This window comes from Taeniopygia guttata, chromosome 5 (genome assembly GCF_048771995.1).
Source record: "Taeniopygia guttata chromosome 5, bTaeGut7.mat, whole genome shotgun sequence".
Lineage (NCBI taxonomy): Eukaryota > Metazoa > Chordata > Aves > Passeriformes > Estrildidae > Taeniopygia > Taeniopygia guttata.
Window position 1 is genome coordinate 47,286,315 of NC_133030.1, and position 19,694 is coordinate 47,306,008.

The following is a 19,694-nucleotide window of genomic DNA, read 5'->3' on the forward strand; positions in this document are numbered from 1 at the left end:
TTTTTTTTTAATTTTACCTCTTTCTTTACAGAAAATTGGAGTGAATAACACTATATTTGAAAATATTAATATGCTCAGTGGGTTTTTAGTAGCTGATGTAATAACACACTGATGCTGCCTAGTAATGCAATGTGATTAAACAAAATAAAAGAGATTGTCTTGAACAGAGCAAATCCATGAACAGAGGGAAGACTATGAAAAAAGACTGCATTCTCAAGTGCTCCTCCTCTACACAGTTACATTCTTATGGTGAGTTTCTTTCCCAGATTCTGTTTTCCATTCACTTTCAGGGAAGGAATTTGTACAAACAATTCCTGTCACTTTTGTAGTAAGAGATCAGAGAAGCCAAAAATCATTAAAAAGAACTTGAATCTTTAAGTGAAAGAGTAGCTAGAGTTGATCAGATATATTCAGAAAGAATACAGTTTAGTATACCTTTCCTAAACAATAAAGTTTAGGAAAGGTAGAGCTTCGACAGGTGCCGAAAGCAATCTTTCCACCACCTCAATGGGACTACCCTTGCAGAAGTAAGCCAGCCCCACCCCTATCTGCCAATTAAGAACTACTTTTCCTAGGACAATTCCAAGGTTAGGTGATATGTACTGTTATCTTTCAGAAAAATATTAATTGTAGATCACTTTCATAGCATGTCTCTGAAAACTAGAGCAAAACATGTTCTCTGAGCTGAAAACCTGAAAGCCAAATAGCAGATGTGTCTGTTCTGACAGGCTCCTGGTTCAGTGAAGCACAAGGTGCCTGCAGAGCCGTTGCCTTTCTGCACAAAGCAGTGTATTTTCAGTGGTGCAGCCTTGCCACCACTCATGTCTCTGGCTGCTTGCTCACAACCTGGTATTGCAATGCACAGTCCACCAGCTGCACTGCCAGACTTGTCCTCTGTGTCCTGCTGGAAACCAGAGGAGCAAAAGCAGCAACCAAGCCCAGGAACTGCTCACAGTGGTCTCACCTCAGAAGCCAGAAAATCCTGGAGTGCTCTCAGAAACTCATTTTGCCCAGGCTGAATTCCTGCATCTGTACTAAACTGCAAGATAAGGGAAGATCATTCAGGGTATGGTAAACCTATCTACTTCTAGTGAGAATCTAAACACTTGTTCAAGGTTTGAAAAAAGACTGTCTGAATTAGCCTATATTTAACTCATGATAATGGCAGCTGCTGTGTTCTGTAACAGTGTACTCTGCCTATGGAGTGCTTTCTATCTTTGGATGCTTGCAGACACTGTGTGTACAGAGCATGCCAAGAGAATTGGACTTTTTTCTACTGTTTATTATAGAAACATACATACATGAGGGAACTTATGAACAACTTGTGAAATATAAAAATACTACTTTTATGGCATTATGTCACCTTAAAATGCAGTTTCACTTCTGTTGTGTCTGGCCTTGTACATATTCATTTTCTGGGGAATCATATTTGTATGCATGTAAAAACAGACGCGGACCCAGATTCTGCCCTAGATTATGGAACATGGAATATACAGAAATAAGCAGGAGCTGAGAAGACAGGGCTTTTGTGGGGGAAGCTTTAGTTTACTTCTCTGACCTGGTTGATGCTTATTTACTTGTACCAAATATAATCATTCCAATAGGACAGATGGCATAAACTATTCAAGGCATGGTGTTTGGGATAGCATCATCTTGCCAGTGCCTCCGCTTCCTAAAATGGCCCATGAAAATTTCTATTTCTTACAAAGCATTGTTTTGCAATGAAATACCTCCAGCCCTACCTACTCATAAATGAGTAGCTGTTTTCCCGGCTAGTTACACGCTGAAATAATGGTAACATTTTGGATTAGAAGATGAGTGGTGGCATGTGCCCAGCTCCTCTGCTGAAACATTCTGTCAATACTGTTGGGGTAGTGTGTACTTGATAAGAACAGATCCCTTTCTCACTTTATGTAGTTCAAATTGTTCTTAAAATCCCCACAGAACACATGGGCTGATTACTGCAGTAGCTAAATGTGGGATTCCTAGGGTCTAATTTGTGGTGTTAAGTAAGGTAGGGTTGGTGGGGCTCTGCTTAGGTCATGTCAGAGGCAGCAGAAGTGCATTAGCACAAGTCCTCTGGGAGGAATCCTTCTTTTATCTTTCCAGATATGCTGAGGAATGCCAGAGGCAAGCTGTCCCTAGTGTGGCATGGGCTCCATGCTCACAGATATGCTGTTGGATGGAGCAAGAGACCTGTTAGGGAAACGCTTTGGGTGAAAGGACTGCGGTGACAACAGAAAATTCTTCCTCTCCTTCCCACATGCTGATGTGTGCATAATGCATCTTTCCTATCTTCAGAGATGATCCTAACCACAGGGCAATATCAAGTTGCCTTCGAGTCCCTTTGATTTGTACAGGCAATGACAAAGTTGCAAGGATTCCCAGAACTCTCAGTGCCCTGACACCAGCCCTGCAACATTCCTAAAAGTGAAGGGCATAAACAGAGGCAAACTGGATACATACAGAAGCAGAGTGCTGAGGTATATGAACATGGAAATTTGACGTATTATACACGTGCTAAGTTTCTTCCCATTCTTTCCACAAGAAACTGGACTGTCCCAATTGCCTGTGAGGACAAATAATACAGGTAGCTAGTTTGTACTCTCTCTAGAGCACTGATGCACCCAGTGACTTCACAGCTACTTCCAGAAGATTTGTGAGGCACACCACTCAACATTTTATTATGTTTTTCGGTGTCTTTTTAGTCTATGTTTGTTCCTTTTAGTTTCTTAGTAAGTACTCTCCGAATTTTTATGTACTCTTTACAGGTGGTAACAGGTGGTTTTACACCCACAAACATGCTGAATTACAGTTCATTATGGAGACAGTTACAGAATAAGAAACAAGAGTTACACATTGAATTAAAATTTGCTCAGTGCTCAGCATTAAATCAAGAACTGTTACTCGAGGCTTCATCTGATTAGGTACAAACATTTATGAAGCCTAACAATGTAAATATGTGATAATAAATTACACAGTTACTAAAATTATAATTATTTTTATATTCTGAATATGCCAAATGTTAAATAATCACCTAAAGTGAAACCACTGGTATTAAGACTATTTACTAAGATGCTTGCAAATTCTAAATTCTATCAGAAATATTTCAAATAGCTGAAACTCATTAGTAAGAGTAACGAATGAAATTATATATTACCCTGTTCACCAAATCACAAAATAAGAGACGTAATAGAATGTAATGGATTTCTGACAATCAAACTAAAAGGAATAAACACACATCATGGCTAAAAAAGAGGACCACAATCTTTAAATTCCTTTGGAAGCTCACAAAATACCAAGGAAGAAAACAAATACTTTGGATGGCTATAAGCAATAAGCAACCACATTGACTCAAGAAAATGAAGGAATACTTTGAATACCAAAAGAGCTCACATTATTGTCCCAAATGGATATATTCTGTATGAAACATTAGTATCATCATTAATCTGTGAATCTTAAAATACTTCAAGTATTGCTTTAGCAGGGAGGCTGGACTAGATGATCTCAAGACATCCCTTCCAGCCCCAGATATTCTGTGATTCTCTGATTATTTTAATCATAAACTATCCTACTAACAGTTTAATGGTCTTGTCCATGTCACACAGAAATACAACACTCAGCTAGCTGAAAATTAATCAAAGATTTTCTGACACTCAATACGTATCATGACTCCAAGATTGTAATTTTTCTTGGGCAGAAGCAGGCTGGAATATTCAGAGATTCCACTGAAGTGAAGCAGGTGTAATAAAAAGGTACACAAAAAATAAGTTAGGGATCTTATTCGCGTTTTCACCAAACTGAACTGAGACACTTTTCAATAAGATTCTTTTCATTAAATGAAAATATAAGCCTTTGAAGTGCTCTCCAGACAGGCATGTACATCCTTACTCACCAATAATCACTAGTCACTTTTCTACATTTATTCTGATATAGTATTTATGTCTGGTCTGGGACACCTAAAAGTCATTTAATCAAAATGGAAAGTGCTCATTCTTCAGTCTAATACTTAATTACTTCCTTCCAGAAACAGTTACAACTAATTTGTTCTCATCTGTGGGAATGTTTTAGAAATAGATATCTATTAAACTAACCAGCTTGGGCAGCTTCTCACACTCCATCCCTGGAAAGACTTAACTTCAGTTATGCCACTTCCAAAGGAAGTGTCACGCAGGTCACCTCTAGAAGTTCTGCCTCAAAGAGAGAATTCCTGAAGTGAACCATTAGCAAGTTAGCAAAACAGCATTGCCAGGTCTGTGGCACTGTTTGCAAAAGAACTGCTTACAGCAATTCAGACTCAAAAACAGAGGGTACTGGCAACATAAAGGGAAATTACACATGAGGAAGTCTACACAAAAATTTAGGGTAGGATATCTTCCTAGTAGGCAGGGCAGAAAATGATCATGGCTTCAGCCAGTGGCATTACAGCAGTTTTTGTAGAAGAGCTGCAGATCTACACCAACACATCTGTCACCCTACTGTGAAGGTGTATCACTCAACTATCTCTCTTCTCAGGTTCACATTCACAAGAGCAACCCTGCTCTCCTGCTTTCCTGCTCTTCTTTCAGGTTGTATCAGTAACACAGTCAGGACCTACTCCACATCCCTGCTCCTTCAGGGAACCATTACCTTCTCTCCATTTTCAGTGAATAGATGTACATATCTAAAGCAACTTGAGGTGTTTTGAAGACGGTTTTACAATTCCTTGTAAGAAAACTAACTTAGGAGACATATTACCCAGAAATACCCCCAATAAGGAAATTCAGAGTCTGACCTATAACACCTGCATCATCATCTAGAGAAGTCTGTTTCTCTCCACTGACTACAGAAGAGATCCTTACCAACATTAACTATCATCTCAACATGTAAATGTCTCATGATGTCCAGCATGTAAAAAATGCCACAGGTAATAGCAACGAATACAACACAAGCAAAAAACTGTCAGTGAACTTACTCTGAAAACTGTTTCCACCCTTGCAATACCCTTCCCAAAGATGGTTCCAAGTTGATCTCCAATCCCAGCCAGCAGGAAGCCAAACAGTGGAATCCCAAATAGGGCATACAAGATGCAGAAAACCTTGCCACCAACAGTGCTTGGGGCCATCTTCCCATACCCTGAGGAGAGAAGCAATTGTCAGACTCTCAGGACTTATACACAGCTTTTTAGAAAACAAACTAATCGTTTTTTTAAAATTGCTCTTCCTGCAGCATACCTTGGTTCCACCTATAATTCCTATTTATAGACTTTCAATGACATGATGTCATTTCCTGGGTAAGCCACCCTCTGTTATTCTAATTTTCTTGAAGCCTCAGTTACCCTTATTTTCTGTAGATTCTGTTTATCTCAAATTGCTGTTTGCTTAACTGATATAGCTGATGCCATTGCACAAAAATCCCTCCCTGCTGGCCTGGCACCTGCATGCTGTTGCTCCTCTTGGCCTGTGCCAATGGTTTCCTGATAGGAGTGTGAATCATCTGGCAGTGTTCATTTTCAGTGGACAAGGCTCATTTTCAGTGGTTAGCTCATACTTTTCTCAACCCCTTAATCATACTGACTAGTTACACTGCATCCTCCAAACTGTACCCTCACCATGCAAATCTACCCTTGAACTCTTTTTTCAGTAAAGCATTATGACTCCAGTAGACATGGTATTTCTGTTAAAATGTTAAAAGAGAAAAAACCCAATAATTGTGACAGCAATATTTGCACCTTTTTATTTAAGAGCAGCTATTTTAATTGAAATGTCATAGAGATTTTGATTTTAACTATACAGAATTACTTAAATATTAAAAATTATGACATAATCAAAAATCACTGGTGCAATAATGATGCCTTGAGAGGCTACCTCGAACAGAGGCTAGACAGTGTTAAAGGAATAAAATAGGTATTTATTAAAAGGCCTTCAAAGGATAAACCTTGGGCAGTACCAGAGCCCAGCCAAGGCTACACTGGGTCATGAGTTTTCGCACTTTTATAAGTTTGGGTCAATTTACATATTGGGGTTAATTGTCCAGTTATAGCTTCAGGTTATGAAGTCCCTTCCTCCCAGAATGCTCTCCTCAATTTGCCATTGTTATACCTTTTGGACCTGAAGCTGCAATGGTATCCTTGGTTCTTGGGCTTAAAAAGGATTGTTTTGTCTAACTGAACTGTGATAACTTGCTAACACTCTATATGAAGTTCAGAGTTACATACTAATGCATACAGAATGTGGAAAATATAAAAGCTAAAACTAAAGGCATCAATAAAGCATCCAGAGAGAAGGAAATGTATGAAAGTGTCAGGTCCTATTCCTGTTTGGTTGGCATCACTGGCACCGGGTATATCTCTCTGTCATGGGATGCTGAAACAACTATGCTGACACACAATAATGCATGTCCCATAACCTACTGTCCTTTTCACAGTTGCATCCATCATCCCAGATGTCTCCTAAAATTCCAAGAAAGTCCAGGCTCCATGGGCCACTGAACTGAGGTTGACCAGCTAATCTCCTGAGTTTCGGCATGAGAGGAGCCCTAGCAGGCCTCTGGTGGAAAAACTAAAACCATTTTCATGCCCTGACACAATACACAGACTTTATGCAGCTTATAAGAATCTCATTCATGGAGAATTTACAACAAATATGGGCAAAAATACAAGGTCTTTTCAATAAGTTATTTAAATAGCAGATGTCAATGAATATGCCTGCATGAACTATTCCTACATAGTGGCATTTATTTAATGAGTAATTTAAAGCTTGTCACTTGTGTCTACTGAGTAAACAAATATTAAGGGGGGGGGGGGGATTTCTTATGTATGAATCAGAAATGTTTTCTTTCTTGCCACCCTTTGGTTTTATGCTACCATCAAAAGTACATAATAATGTAGCTTAATATAGAGGAACACAGATTGTACACTCTATGCAGCAAAGAAAAGGCAGAGCCAAAGGCACAGACTCTACTATTAGAGATGATCACCACAGCGAGTCTTTAACTGCCACAAGATTTTTATTTTGGTTGTTATTGTATTGCCTGCATAAAAAAGCCTACAGAATTTAGTCAGATTCTCACACTTTATTGAAGGGTTATGTGATTATCAAGTGCATGCAGCACAGCTGTAATGTGGTAAAGCACTTTGTACAATATTTAAAGCAGAATAATACTCATAGAAAATGAAAATAAAAATCAACAATTTGCCAGTGATTTCCAAATAATTAGATCTCTTGATCTGATTATTATGACAGCACTAATATCAATCTTAAAATTATAAAACTACTGTATAATTGTCTGCAGATAAATTGTATCAACAATGCTGTTGATTTATTTTCTTTTTCCTTCAGACTGTCTTCTGAAATCCAAGCTTATTGAACATTCTTCAAGAGAGGAACTGGCTTATAGAGGAGAGATTAAAACCCTTAGCATACCTAAGGCCAACATACAGAGATCAAATACTAAATATATTGGACACAATGCATGGGGAGAGAGATGATAAGGGCTTGAATAATTATCTTATTAAAATTAGTGGTTCAAGAAAAATTATTGAGCAGTTCAGTATACTCTTCATTTAATACAGAGAAATGTGTAATAATCAAGGTCATGAATTCTAGAAAGAAAAAAAAAGTTTTGTTTTTTTTTTACACAATGTATCATTCGTGTAATTCCTTCCAACTGTTAGTATGAAAGCAAATAAGAATTTTAAAAAGGGTGTAATAGTTATAGGAATACATCTCCAGTTATGGAAAGGAAGAGGGTATGCAAAGAATTTCTTCTTCTCAAGCAATTGCTTGTAGATTGCTTCAATCTACACCAAGAACAGGGTTATAAAGCCTGCAGGAGTGTTACCTGTTTTCAACTCAGCATTGCTATTCTACCCTAATTATGTAGACAGCTTCTGACACTTACCCAAAGACTCAGTGCCCTTAACACATGCCAGAGTCATGTCCTCTTCTAACAGAGAAATACACTTCAGCTACTTTATTTCTTTGCTACCTACCTTCCTCAAATTTATTTCATTATCTATGCCTTAGTGTGACTGTGTCTTTTTAAAAAATAAACAATAAACATGCCTATAGTAGTGATGACTGTTCCAGCAAAGAAAAAGGCACCTCCAAGGTCCCAATGACTGCTGCTGTTAGAGGAATTTCCAACGGGACTGACTCCTGCGCTATCAGCATCAACAGCATGCTGCAAAAAAAATACAAAGTATCAGCATTATGCATGCCTTACTGTATCCTATGCTAGTTGGTATAGGCTCCAAAGGGAAATTTCTAGGACCATGGAAACAGCTTCAATTTAAGTTTTTAATATGTGCTCATAGTATAGTAGCCTCTTCTGTACACATAAGTTGAATATACAACTAAACTGAATAAACTGGTGGAAGAAAGATACAGTGCATAAACAAATGACAAAAGATACAAAAAAATTGAGACGTAAAGGACCAACACCACAAATTCACCCATATCATTCTTGTAGCAACTACTACCAAAGGAAAAATTCCTCATTGGGAACAGCTCATGAAAGAAGCAGCTAGAAAGGTGGTAAATACAAATAATCTTTGTGAAATCAACTGAAGAAAATCAGCTAAGGCTTTAAATTCCAAGACAATCAGTAATTGATTAAATAATTAATATTTTATGCTGACAAAAGAAAAAAAATATGGTATGTGTATATATATATATATATATATATATATGTATATATATATATATATATACCCTATTTGAAATTAGCAAATAAGATATCTGCCACACTACATATGATCTCATCTCCACAAATACAGCATGATACAGAGACTCCCAGACAGTGCTTGAATGAAGTATTTTCTGGATAGAAGTTGAGGTATATATATATATATATATACACGTACTGCTTCCTGGTCACTGTCCTGTGTCCCACATACTACTGACTCAAACCAGGCAAACATATCAGAATGTTTGTTAGGAATTTCTAAAAATGCCCCATATTGTATCATGGGGACATACACATTCACTTTTCATTGTAGCCTCACCATCCAAAGGAAGACAGAGCTGAATACATCAGCCTACAAAGCACAGAAATAAATCTCTCATCAGCATCCGGTATACTCATCTGAATTGCTCTTATGTTGACTTTTGAGATGCCCTTGTGCATGTATTTTCAATTTGCTTTTAGATCTCATACAAGCTATTCTTCATCATAGAGAAATTCAGACCTCACTCTTGAACAGCAGCAGAAATGACTGCCTTTCTTCTTCCAAATGTTCCCAACTGAGTCTAATTTCCATAAAACCACTGCAGAGGAATCTCTTTTTCTGCCTCCTAATATTTCTAGCTCTTTGCTTTTCTCCCATTCTGCTCCAACCTCACTTCATGTTGCTGTCATCAGCTGCTGACACTACTGTCAGTCCTTCTCTTTCTGTTATTTGCTCCTCCTCCTAAATATTGCCACCAATCTTTAGCCTTGGTAGTTTCAGTGATCTTATTGCTGGGCTCAACAAGTGAAGCAAACCTCTTGCATCCTCTTTGTCTTTGTCTTTGTTCAACATGGAATTCCCACCTATCAACTCAGGTTTGACTTTTCTTATTGCATTTCTTTAATTCTTTATTTCTTTAATTATCTGTATTCTCTTTTCCCTGTGATTTATGGTCTATGAATTGTCATGGTGGTTTTCTATTTCATATTTTCCTATACAGACTATGTGCAAAGCAAGGTTAGCCATTCCATTTTACCATTGCCTCACTTCTTAATGATCATGTCTATGAGGTCTCTCTTGATCTTCTCTAAAACCTCACATTCTCTTATGGGTTTAGCACTGACTTTTAAACAAATCCATTTAACACCACTTCTCTCCCTAGCCTTCATGATACACTTTCCTCTCTTTCCACCAGTGGCTTATTTACCTCATTCTTTATATTTCCAACTGACTTCATGGACATTTTTTAGCCTGGGCAAGTTTCAGCTAATCTGCTTACCAGCTTTTAGTTATTTATCACATTGCCTCACAAAAGGGAAAGGAGTGGGAGGAGAGGCATATGGGCAAGAGCAGAGACAGCTACATCTAAAGAGATCAGTACAGGACAGCCTTTTTTAAAAGTAGAGCTACTACCTGCCAGGCTAAGCTGATAGAGAAACTATAGCATGAGCAAACTCCAGGCTGGACTGGTTTCATTTCATGTGGGCAGAAAGCCAGGGCTCCTCAGCACATGTCTATACCTCAAGAAATAGGGATATAGAGAACGGATGTGTTTCAGACCAAACCCTTTGGAAGGGCTTCTGTACCAGTTGCTGGCATACTGCAGGTGATGTGAAAGCAGAGATCATTTGTTGGTTTATGCAGAAGAGCATAAATCAGCATAACAGACAGGTTGCCCGTTTAAATAGGGCATGACACACTGTCAGCTACCCGGGTTACTTCTGCCAAGGAATGCTGTCTGCCCTCCCCTTAAGTCTGTAAATGTCAGCAAGCTAATTACACTTAAATCACACTTGAGATTACACAGTTTAGCAAGTCTTTCAGGGCCAAGCACTAACCCCTGAAGTGAAGGAGTATCCTGTTGCTTTAGATAGCTTTGAGATTCTCAGGCTCCTTTCTCATCCAGAAAAAAATTCATTTTTTCTTTAAAGCTTCACTGACATCATTCATTTATAAATATCCAACTATTCAAATGCTGTCTTTTATTACATAGTATTTTGTGTACAGTGATGGAGGACAAAAAGAGAGCAGCAAAACAAAAGCAGCCAGCAGCCTGCAGCTAACAGCACTTCAACAACCAATTTCAGCTCATGCATGAGAAAAAGATGCCTTACTACTACCACCACAAGTCCACCTACACAAAGCTATCCTGCTAGATGGAAACTGACAGAAAATTTAAACGATACTATTACTGGCAAGACTCTCCCCGTTCACACAGACCATGAAATTTTGCAAGTTTCCCATCTGAAACTTCAGATAGGCAGCAATGACCTGAGAAGGCTCATCCTCAGGTTATCTCAGAGTAGGGGGAAAAAAGCTAATTTCCAGAGTGTTAAACACAATGTTAACAAGCCTTACAAAATTAAGATATTTTAAGCTAGTATTTTCAGCTATTTTTATAGCTAAAGTACTGTTGACAGTAACAGGTCATGAAAGTACCCGAAACTGTTTCCCATTTGTTCCTTTACTGATCTCTTTTTCCTTCTCCAGAGGAGCTACAAGCACAGTTTACAAGTACACAGTATTTTTTCAGTATAGTTTATTAATTGAAAGTGCAATCTTCTTTACTGAATAACTACCAACCTATGGTAATTTTTTCTTTTGAAATGCCACCCATTTCAGGGAAGGCAATAATCTGAAATGCCCAAAGGGCTGAAATTGTCTTTCTGGATGTTCAAGTAACGGATGTATGCTAAAGCAAACAGGCAGGTAAGGGTGAAGAGAATGACAAAACTACTGAAGTAAATAAAAGTACTTGATATTATTTGTTTTTAAAAGCATGTATTTTTGATCACAACTTTCTGGTTTGCTCCCTGTCATTGCATAGATGAGTATTTTACTCTCAGCCCCTTTGGTACCACCACAGTACAGTCCCCCTGTAAGAAAAAAGACATGGTCTGGTGACATGGTCTGCATGGAATTAAAGGCAAATCCCAGAGCAGAAGCCCAGCATTCGTGGTGATACTGGGACAATTAAATTCTGTATTCCCAAAGAGAGTGAAACCAAACTGCATTTCAGTCTGAAGTACACTTTATCAATTCCACTTACATAAGCAATGAGATAGCTGGAAGCCAGTGCAGCTGATGAGGAGAGAGGAGCAAAACAGACTGTTTCTGGTTTCTCCATGAAGAAAGGTTTTTATCTGGTTCATTTCTTCATGTTTCTGTAATTTCTCCATAAGATCCCAAGTATGAAGAAGACAAATCTTTTTCAAGGACCAGTGTAATAGCCCTCTCAAGTGATGAGACAGTCAAAGATGTACCTACCCTATGTGTTTTCAAGGATAGGCATTTGATAGCAAAAGAAAATTCTTGTCCTTTTTTTGCCTAGCTCTACTGATTCCTCTTCACAGATCATTCTAATCCAATACTTATTATCTCCCTCTACAATTATTTTTCCAAGCAGATTCCTATCAAGCATACAAAGAGTTGCTTCAATTGCCTTTCATGCTCTGATATTTCTCAGTTAGGATTATTAGGATGCTTCTCATTAGCAAACAGCTTCTAATAACTAATTCTTTAATAACTTTTCTATATACTCCCTCTCTACTTATTCTCACTACCCCTTATATAGTGATTCAGGACCCTCAGTATAAATTCACATTTATTCACTTTTCCACAACAGAATTTTCTAAGGCCAGCAATTTTTTTCTGGTTAAATCAAAAGTAACAACTTTCAAAGCCCATTCCTTAAATATTTCTACTTATCCCACAAAGAACTTTAAGAACCAATCAGCCTAAGAGTGCTCTACCTACACTTACAGTGATTTGATAGTCATGCATGCACTGTGTCTGAGGGTAGACCTACAGTATTTAACAAGGGATATGCACAGAGAACTAAGTCTAAAAGGTTTGTGTCCCGCTAAGTTCTGGAAGCAGCATACCTACAGGACAGCAGCAGACTTGTGAAGCACCTTACGCTCAGTGTGTCACTCAGTGTGTCTCCTACACAGCTGGAGCAGCTCTGGACTGACGTTACAAACCAGGCTGCCTGCACCAAATAGGACAGGACCCAAGACATCTGAATCCTTTTTTCCTATCCTTTTAGGAGAAATAAGGTAAAATAAAGATAGGGCAGAAGGGAAGTTGAGACAAGATAACCTCCAGAGGCACAGGTAGATGCTTCAATAATCAGATACTTACCACTTCTTTTCTTCACAGTTCAAACAGTCTTTTCTTTTCTTCATCGACCTGCAAGTCTTCTCCATAGTTAATTCAAAGTACTATTTTTTACCTGCTCTATCTATAGTTTTCTTCTAGCACATGAAAATTCTTTTCTTTTTACATGGAAACAGCCTAGAAAGAAAAGCTGGCTTATGACACTAATAAACCAAGTAAGCAGCAGCAAAATGAAACATCTCTACGGGATGTTCCCTTTCATACATACCTTCACAACTGGTTCAGAACACTAATCCAAAGTGCCTATCCAAAATATGAATTCTTACTAACATAATGCCCTCCTGGTTGTTGTGTTTAATTTTGAAGAAAGAATTAATAACTTGAAAATTTCTAGAGATGAGGGCATAAGTCTTGCACATCTGCCACCTCTCTCAAAAAAAATTTTTCCAGATATTAGTTTCTAATAAAAGATGTGTGCTTTTCTTTGCACACATCTTTTATTATTCTAGGGAATACATGTACCAAGCTCTTCATTCTCATGTCCAGTCACAGGACTCAAGGAAATTACCTGAATCTGAGTCAAGAGAGATCTAGGAGAAAGCTTTTCACCCAGAGGGTGGCTGGCACTGGAACAGGATCCCCAGAGAAGTGGTCACAGCCCCAAGCCTGACAGAGTCCAAGAAGCATTTGGATAATGCCCTCAGGCACATAGCGTGACTCAGGATGTCCTGCATGGGGTCAGGAGTTGGACTTAATGATCCTCATAGGTCCCTTCCAACACAAGCTTATTCTATGTTTCTATATTTACAATATTTTGGAAATAGAGTTTGTGCTTCTCAGACCTTAAAATGTCTGGGAAATAGCCTGCTCTTCACACTGCCTCTGTGAACAATTTTGTTCCCCAACAACTCAGCTGGTCAATAAACCACTGAGCTGTTTCTCCTAACTTCCAAGAAGTACCATCTTCTTCACACGGCCTACCTGAATCAGTGTCTCCAGCTCTAGCTCGGTGACACAAACGTGCTCCCGAAGGAAATCAGCCTTCTGTGAGGCGATTGTGTTCTTCTGCCTGCTTTCAAAGGGCTGCTCCAGGGCACGGAAGACGAGTCCTCCCGCCACCAGGTAAACTACCACCACAATAAAGATGGCCACCACTGCTCTCCAATCCATGACTTTCTGCCGGCCTTGAGAAGGGGCTTCCATGGCAGCAACAACAGTGGGTCGGGAGGAAGCGGAGAATTGTGGAGATGGGTAGTTCCTGTTAGTTTTGGGCTCAGGCTCACAAGCTGGTGCTGGTGAGGGAACAGCCACTGAAACACAAAGCAAAAAACCTTACTCAAAATCAAATCTCTTAGGGTATCACCTTGATTTATATTAAAAAAATTCTTAAACATTTTCAAGACTTCTACATAAATCATGTTCTTCACATAGATATGGTTCTTCTCATCTGGAAAGTTCCATGTCTTCTTTGTCCATCCATACTGAATGGACACCTAAAGGGTTTGCTTTGCCCATTACTTCTAGAACTTCATCCATTACCTCTAGCACTGGATAGGCCAGTTACATGTACAAAAAGTTCAAAAATATGCAGAAAACCATTTATGCAAAATGAACATGAAAATTCTGACTAGCTAGCATATTAATTACACATGGTGGTGTTTGGTTAAGGAACCTGGCAGTGATTTACATCCTTAAATCATAATGCTGATAGTATTAATAGTGCTAAGAAATTGAACTGCTAATGAACACTGATCACTATCTGAACCAGAAAATGCTTTGCAAACCACAGTGCTATTTGGCTCAATAACATAAACTGGCCCATACTATTTACCTGGATTCACAAAACTATCACTTGTGAAAATGTCCTTAAAGCCTGAAAGCTTCACAAGTTTTAGCATAAATCACGTGTCAGCCAGAGTATATGAGATGTCTGAGGTCAAAGTTACACGCCAAGCACAACTGTGGACCACTCACCTTGGGTCTGAGACACTGTATAGCCTAGATGACCTTTACAATACATAGAGCTAACAATCCTGACATCCAGCTGGACATAGCCTGACCACTGTGTCAAGCTACCAAGGCATGTAAATCCAAGCTGGGTCCCCCTCCAAATACTTCAGTTTTTCTGTCATCATACTTTCCCACTCTCTGTTGCTAGTGTTATCAATGGCAAGATGAGGCCAGGTTCCTTAGCATCCACTGATATAATCGTACCACATTTAGGATTTGAAGATGTTGGATTCATTTTAAACCAAATTCCTGTGTAATCTTACCATGGTACAGGCCATTGGCCTGTAATTTCTTTGAAACCGGATTAATTTTTTGCATATCAGACCTAAATCAGATATTTCTTTAAAATACAGCTACTTTAGGTGCATTCTCTGAACTTATTCACAATGTATCTGTGCTGCTTCACTTAGAAATTAAAGCAGAAAGATTTACAACATCACATCAGAGTGGCATTGTAACCCCATTCTCTAAAACTTAAACATACAACATGGTTATACCTTGATTCTGAAGTGGGCCACAACTCTTTCCCAGAAGAAGCCATTTTATGATGCTGAATAGTTTCAGAACGCAGGCATTTACTACAGTCATATTTTTCTACAAGCAATACAACTCTGAAGCATTGCATGGAGGATAGAGATTCCAGCTTACTTGATAATCAATAAACTACAGAAATCTATAGTTGTTCTACACTTACAATTAATATTTCATTTAATATATGATTTAGAGGTTCCACATACATAAATCTGGTATTGTGGTTGATTCCTTTTCTGTTTGTTTTGCAACACCCTGTGGCACAGCCATTCACTTTGACATCAAAAGATCCTTATGATTCACAACACTTATTAACCAGGATGGGGTGATAGCAAACTTAAAAGGATATTTTCCCTTACCTCCAGATATATTTCATGTGACTGTTAAGAACTTTATGTGACAATAGGAAGAAGAGTGACAGTATTAGAAAAAAGTCATACTTTTTGTGAGATGTCAGTATATTTATTCTCTAAGTCTCCTTAAATTTATATTGTAATAAATGCAGTGAATTTCAGCAGGAAACACCAGAAAAGTATTCAGAAGAAATATAAAATATTGAGGTTGTATGAAACAGTTAGAACTTCCTTTTCTCTATAGGCAAGTATCTTAAACCTGAGTCATAACATCTCCTTACTGAACTAAATTTGAGTACTCACAGAAGTGGCTAAGCTGATGTAACTCAGTGTAACATAGCTTCCATAGATTCCATAAAATTCATACCATTTGAATTAGAACCCATAACTACTATATTGTAAACCAACACAAAATCTGCGAGCCTGAGGGCTGATTTTTCACTCATCAGATTACTCAGCATCAGGATCCACGGCTCACACGGTAAGAAGAAAGCAGAATTCATGTGACAGAATACTATGATTTTTTGAAACAGGTATCCACCTTACCACACCTGGCATAGTCCCGTGTAGACTGGGTGAGCCTCTCAGTGGAAAGCAGTGCCTGCCTGTGATATGACAAAAATAAGTCAAGAAGATGGAAGTCAAGAGCTGGCATCATTAAAACAGCATTAGTGAGTTTTTTTTCCTGTGTGCTAGTAAAAATGTTTTTTCTTATTCAAATAATGTTTCTGGCGAAGTGTTAGTAACAGCCTTACAGTAAAATCATGGCCTGTTTGATTCTGTCTTCTAAGGAAAACGTGTTGTATGAATTAAGGAACAAGATGGGAAGTTCACAATAAAGAACATAAAACATTCTTATAAATATTTTGTCACTTAAACAGCTTAGTGGATTACTGTGCTCAGCTTGCTTATCTCTAAAAAGAGAAGAACTGTCTTAGTTTTTCATTTTCTTCTATTAGTAATAGCTATCCTAAGCGAATGTAGAACTGTTGATCCTGAAGTATTTTATATTATATAAATAAATTCACAGGAAGACTACACCAAAGCAGCTAATTAAGCTGTTACTGATGTGTAACAGAAATGGTCTTCTTACAAAACCAATGCACAAGGCACAGCTGCAATCAATACTGCAGAGATTTTAAGCAGGACTTAGGTATTGGAAGAACACTGTAGATACTCCATCTAGGAGCTATCTCACATGACAGTGGGCTTAGTGACTTAAGCACATGGTAAGAAGTCATAAATCCTGGTTTCTAATTGGAACACTTTCTCTGTGAACCTGTACTCTCACAAAAGTGCTGCCATTTGCCTTTAAGTCATGGTGTCATCAACTGGAAAAAGAGAAAGTAGTGCTTACTTTTCTACAAGTTCCCTGAGAGAGTCCATTTCTGAAAATAAGAGCTACATAAAATTCCAGAAGTTTAACAAGTAGTTTTACTAAAATCAAAGGATGAATTACATTGTCAATTCAACAATGTGGAGAAGTATATAGCTTAAAAAAATAAAGGACTACATAAATTCTTGCATTTGTAGAGATGGTTTCGACCATAGTTTAGGACAAACATAGAGCAAAAGAGAAGAGGACATGTTTACAATAAATGCAGAACATTCCCTACTTCATTTGTTCATGTTTTTTTAAAACAAGCTGCTGTCAGAACAGGCTTTTCCCCAAACAGAGCCTCATCCATATGTTTGTTAAATCGTATCAGAGAAGACTTAATCAGCCTCAGTGAAAGCAATGATAGATATCCATTCACATGCATGCATTATATTGGTTGACAGCTAATCTCATAGATACATGAACCCTCAAAGGAACATTATGGTGTTTCAAAACAGGCCTTATCCCAATAAAAGGATGCCAGAGAGCAAAGAACGGTAAATTCCTGATTTTTTGGATAACCTTCAAAATGAAACAGCTGAAGATATTAATGTTACAAGTGAAATTGCAATATTAGGATCAGTACAGTTGTTCACATCTCAGATCACCTCATTATCTGCTCTTGTATTGGTGAATATCATTGCCAGGGCTCACACTGATGTGTGAGGAGCTTAAATCCCTCAGATTTCTGCTAATATTGATGGCAATTGAGGAAGAAAAACTCTCAGTCATCATCAAGATGAGTAAAGCTTAACTGTTTAAAGCCGCAGGGAATTCCTGCCTGAGGGGAGCAGAGGGCCCGGGGCTCAGGGCAGGCCTGGCCCCGGGCGGGCTGTGCAGCCCCGGGGGCCGGGGCGCCGCCATCGCCCTGGACGCGTGAGGGCAGGTCCCGGGCCGGCACGGCCTCATGCTGCTGCCCGGGGGAGCCGCGCCGCAGGGCCCGAGGGACGGCAGCACAGCCCCGGCGGTCAGACAGGGCTGCAGGGCCCTCCGCGGCTGGCACGGGAGCTGGGCGGGACGCGAGGGCTACTGGCTCCTCTCTCGTTACAGTTGAAGGCCCCAGCGTGGGGAAAAAATGGACAAACTGAGTCTGTGGCTTCACAGCTGGTGTCATCATCAAAATTCTGGGGGTTTTGACAATGGAATGGTTCTGCACAGCCCCAGGCATGCTGGCAGCAGATGGGATTCAGCTTTCTCAGTGGTAGAAGAGAGTCTTTGCTCAGGAGCTAGTGGGGCTCACTGGTGAGGCTTTGAACTGGATGTGAAGGGGTAGAGGGGCAATATGAGGTTTGTCCCTGGTAAATGTGAGAAGATAAGAAAATAGACAGATGGAGGGACAGGGTGCTAGCAAGGGCTCTTTGCAGTGACTCTGAACTGTGCTAGCCACCATACCTGCAGTCTTAGGGAGCTGAGCCAGAGAGTCCTAACAGAAGACACAGAGAAACACCAGGGAAATATCTGAAAGGAATAATTCCTCTAGGAAGGCAGCCTGGCAATCCCCAGGAGCAAGAAATTGTACAAGGAAGGCAAGAGACTGGCATAGCTGAGACAGAGTAGGGTGCTCCTGGTTGAACTAAATGTAAAGAGAAGAATGCACAGACAGTGGAGACAAGGACATGTGACCTGGGAAGAGTATAGAGATGAAGGGATGGGGTAAGGAAGGCTAAGGCAAGGCTGAAACTGAACCTCACAAGGGAGACCAATATTAACAAGAAGGGCTTCTACTGGTATGTTAACCAGAAGAAGAAAATCAAACAAGCCCCTTGATAAACAGCATTGGTAAACTGGGAACAACAAATGAAGAGAAATCTTCAGTACTCAACAACTTTTGTACCTCAGTCTTCAGTGATAGCCTGTGTTCAACTGACTTTTGACTATGAAAACATAAAAATGTTGCTTTGCCACTGTGACTTCTATGCTGGTAACTATCTTACTCAATATGCTAAGAACACAGGAGATACAAAGAAACCCGGTTTTGGAGGAGAGTTTCTTAAATAGTTTAAACCAAATAATTTTTTTTTAAGTAAACATGCCCTTCTCTGTGTTACAATTGGTGTCACAATTTCTATTGTGAAAAAATGTAAGACAGGTTTAATAGCATCTTATTTAGTACTTCATTTTCTTCCGCATTCCTGTGTTACACAGGCACACAGCAATGTATGTGCATTTTTATGAGACAATAATAGACACGTCTAATAAAAATGTTGCTTTTGCAGGATTCAACACAGAATTGCATAGAAGCCGTATGCACTTATACATCATAAACTCAGCGAAAGGCTTTAAGCTTGAAACATGAGATGATCAAAAATTGAACCAGACATTTAATCTCCCATTTTAGTGGTGCCATTGAAGGAAGGAAACAAAATACTTTCACCTCAAGTAAAAAGGCTTGTTGATGCATGTCTAAAGGTACATACTACGTTTTTCCCAAAATCCTCATAGTATAACAGGAAGTTTCTTTAAAGAAAGGAAATAATGCATTCTTCAGATATGTTCATAATAAAACATCCAAAATTTCCCATGAAGCCTTTCTTGTGTTTATATTAAACTAGAAATTTAGTTAGAATTATAATCTCATCATGTAGTCCAGTTTCAGTGAGAAAATTCAGGAGCAAATAGTCTTCCCTACAGCTTTCATAACATCCTACATAGT

General features: G+C 38.9%; 1 protein-coding gene across 4 annotated transcripts in view; it reads right to left on the bottom strand.

Moving 5' to 3' along the window:
* The window catches only part of KCNK10 (potassium two pore domain channel subfamily K member 10), a 58,162-nt gene that overhangs the window by 19,453 nt on the left and 19,015 nt on the right, over nucleotides 1-19,694 (bottom strand). For 2 of the 4 annotated variants that reach the window (XM_072930322.1, XM_072930324.1), the window contains exons 3-6: nucleotides 16,215-16,268; nucleotides 13,751-14,079; nucleotides 8,046-8,163; nucleotides 4,955-5,115 (exon numbers count right to left, since the gene is read on the bottom strand). In XM_072930322.1, coding sequence (XP_072786423.1) covers nucleotides 4,955-5,115; nucleotides 8,046-8,163; nucleotides 13,751-14,079; nucleotides 16,215-16,268 — 662 coding nt within the window. The remainder of the gene's footprint in view (nucleotides 1-4,954; nucleotides 5,116-8,045; nucleotides 8,164-13,750; nucleotides 14,080-16,214; nucleotides 16,269-19,694) is intronic. The other 2 variants (XM_030274807.4, XM_002200051.7) reach the window with 1 other exon arrangement.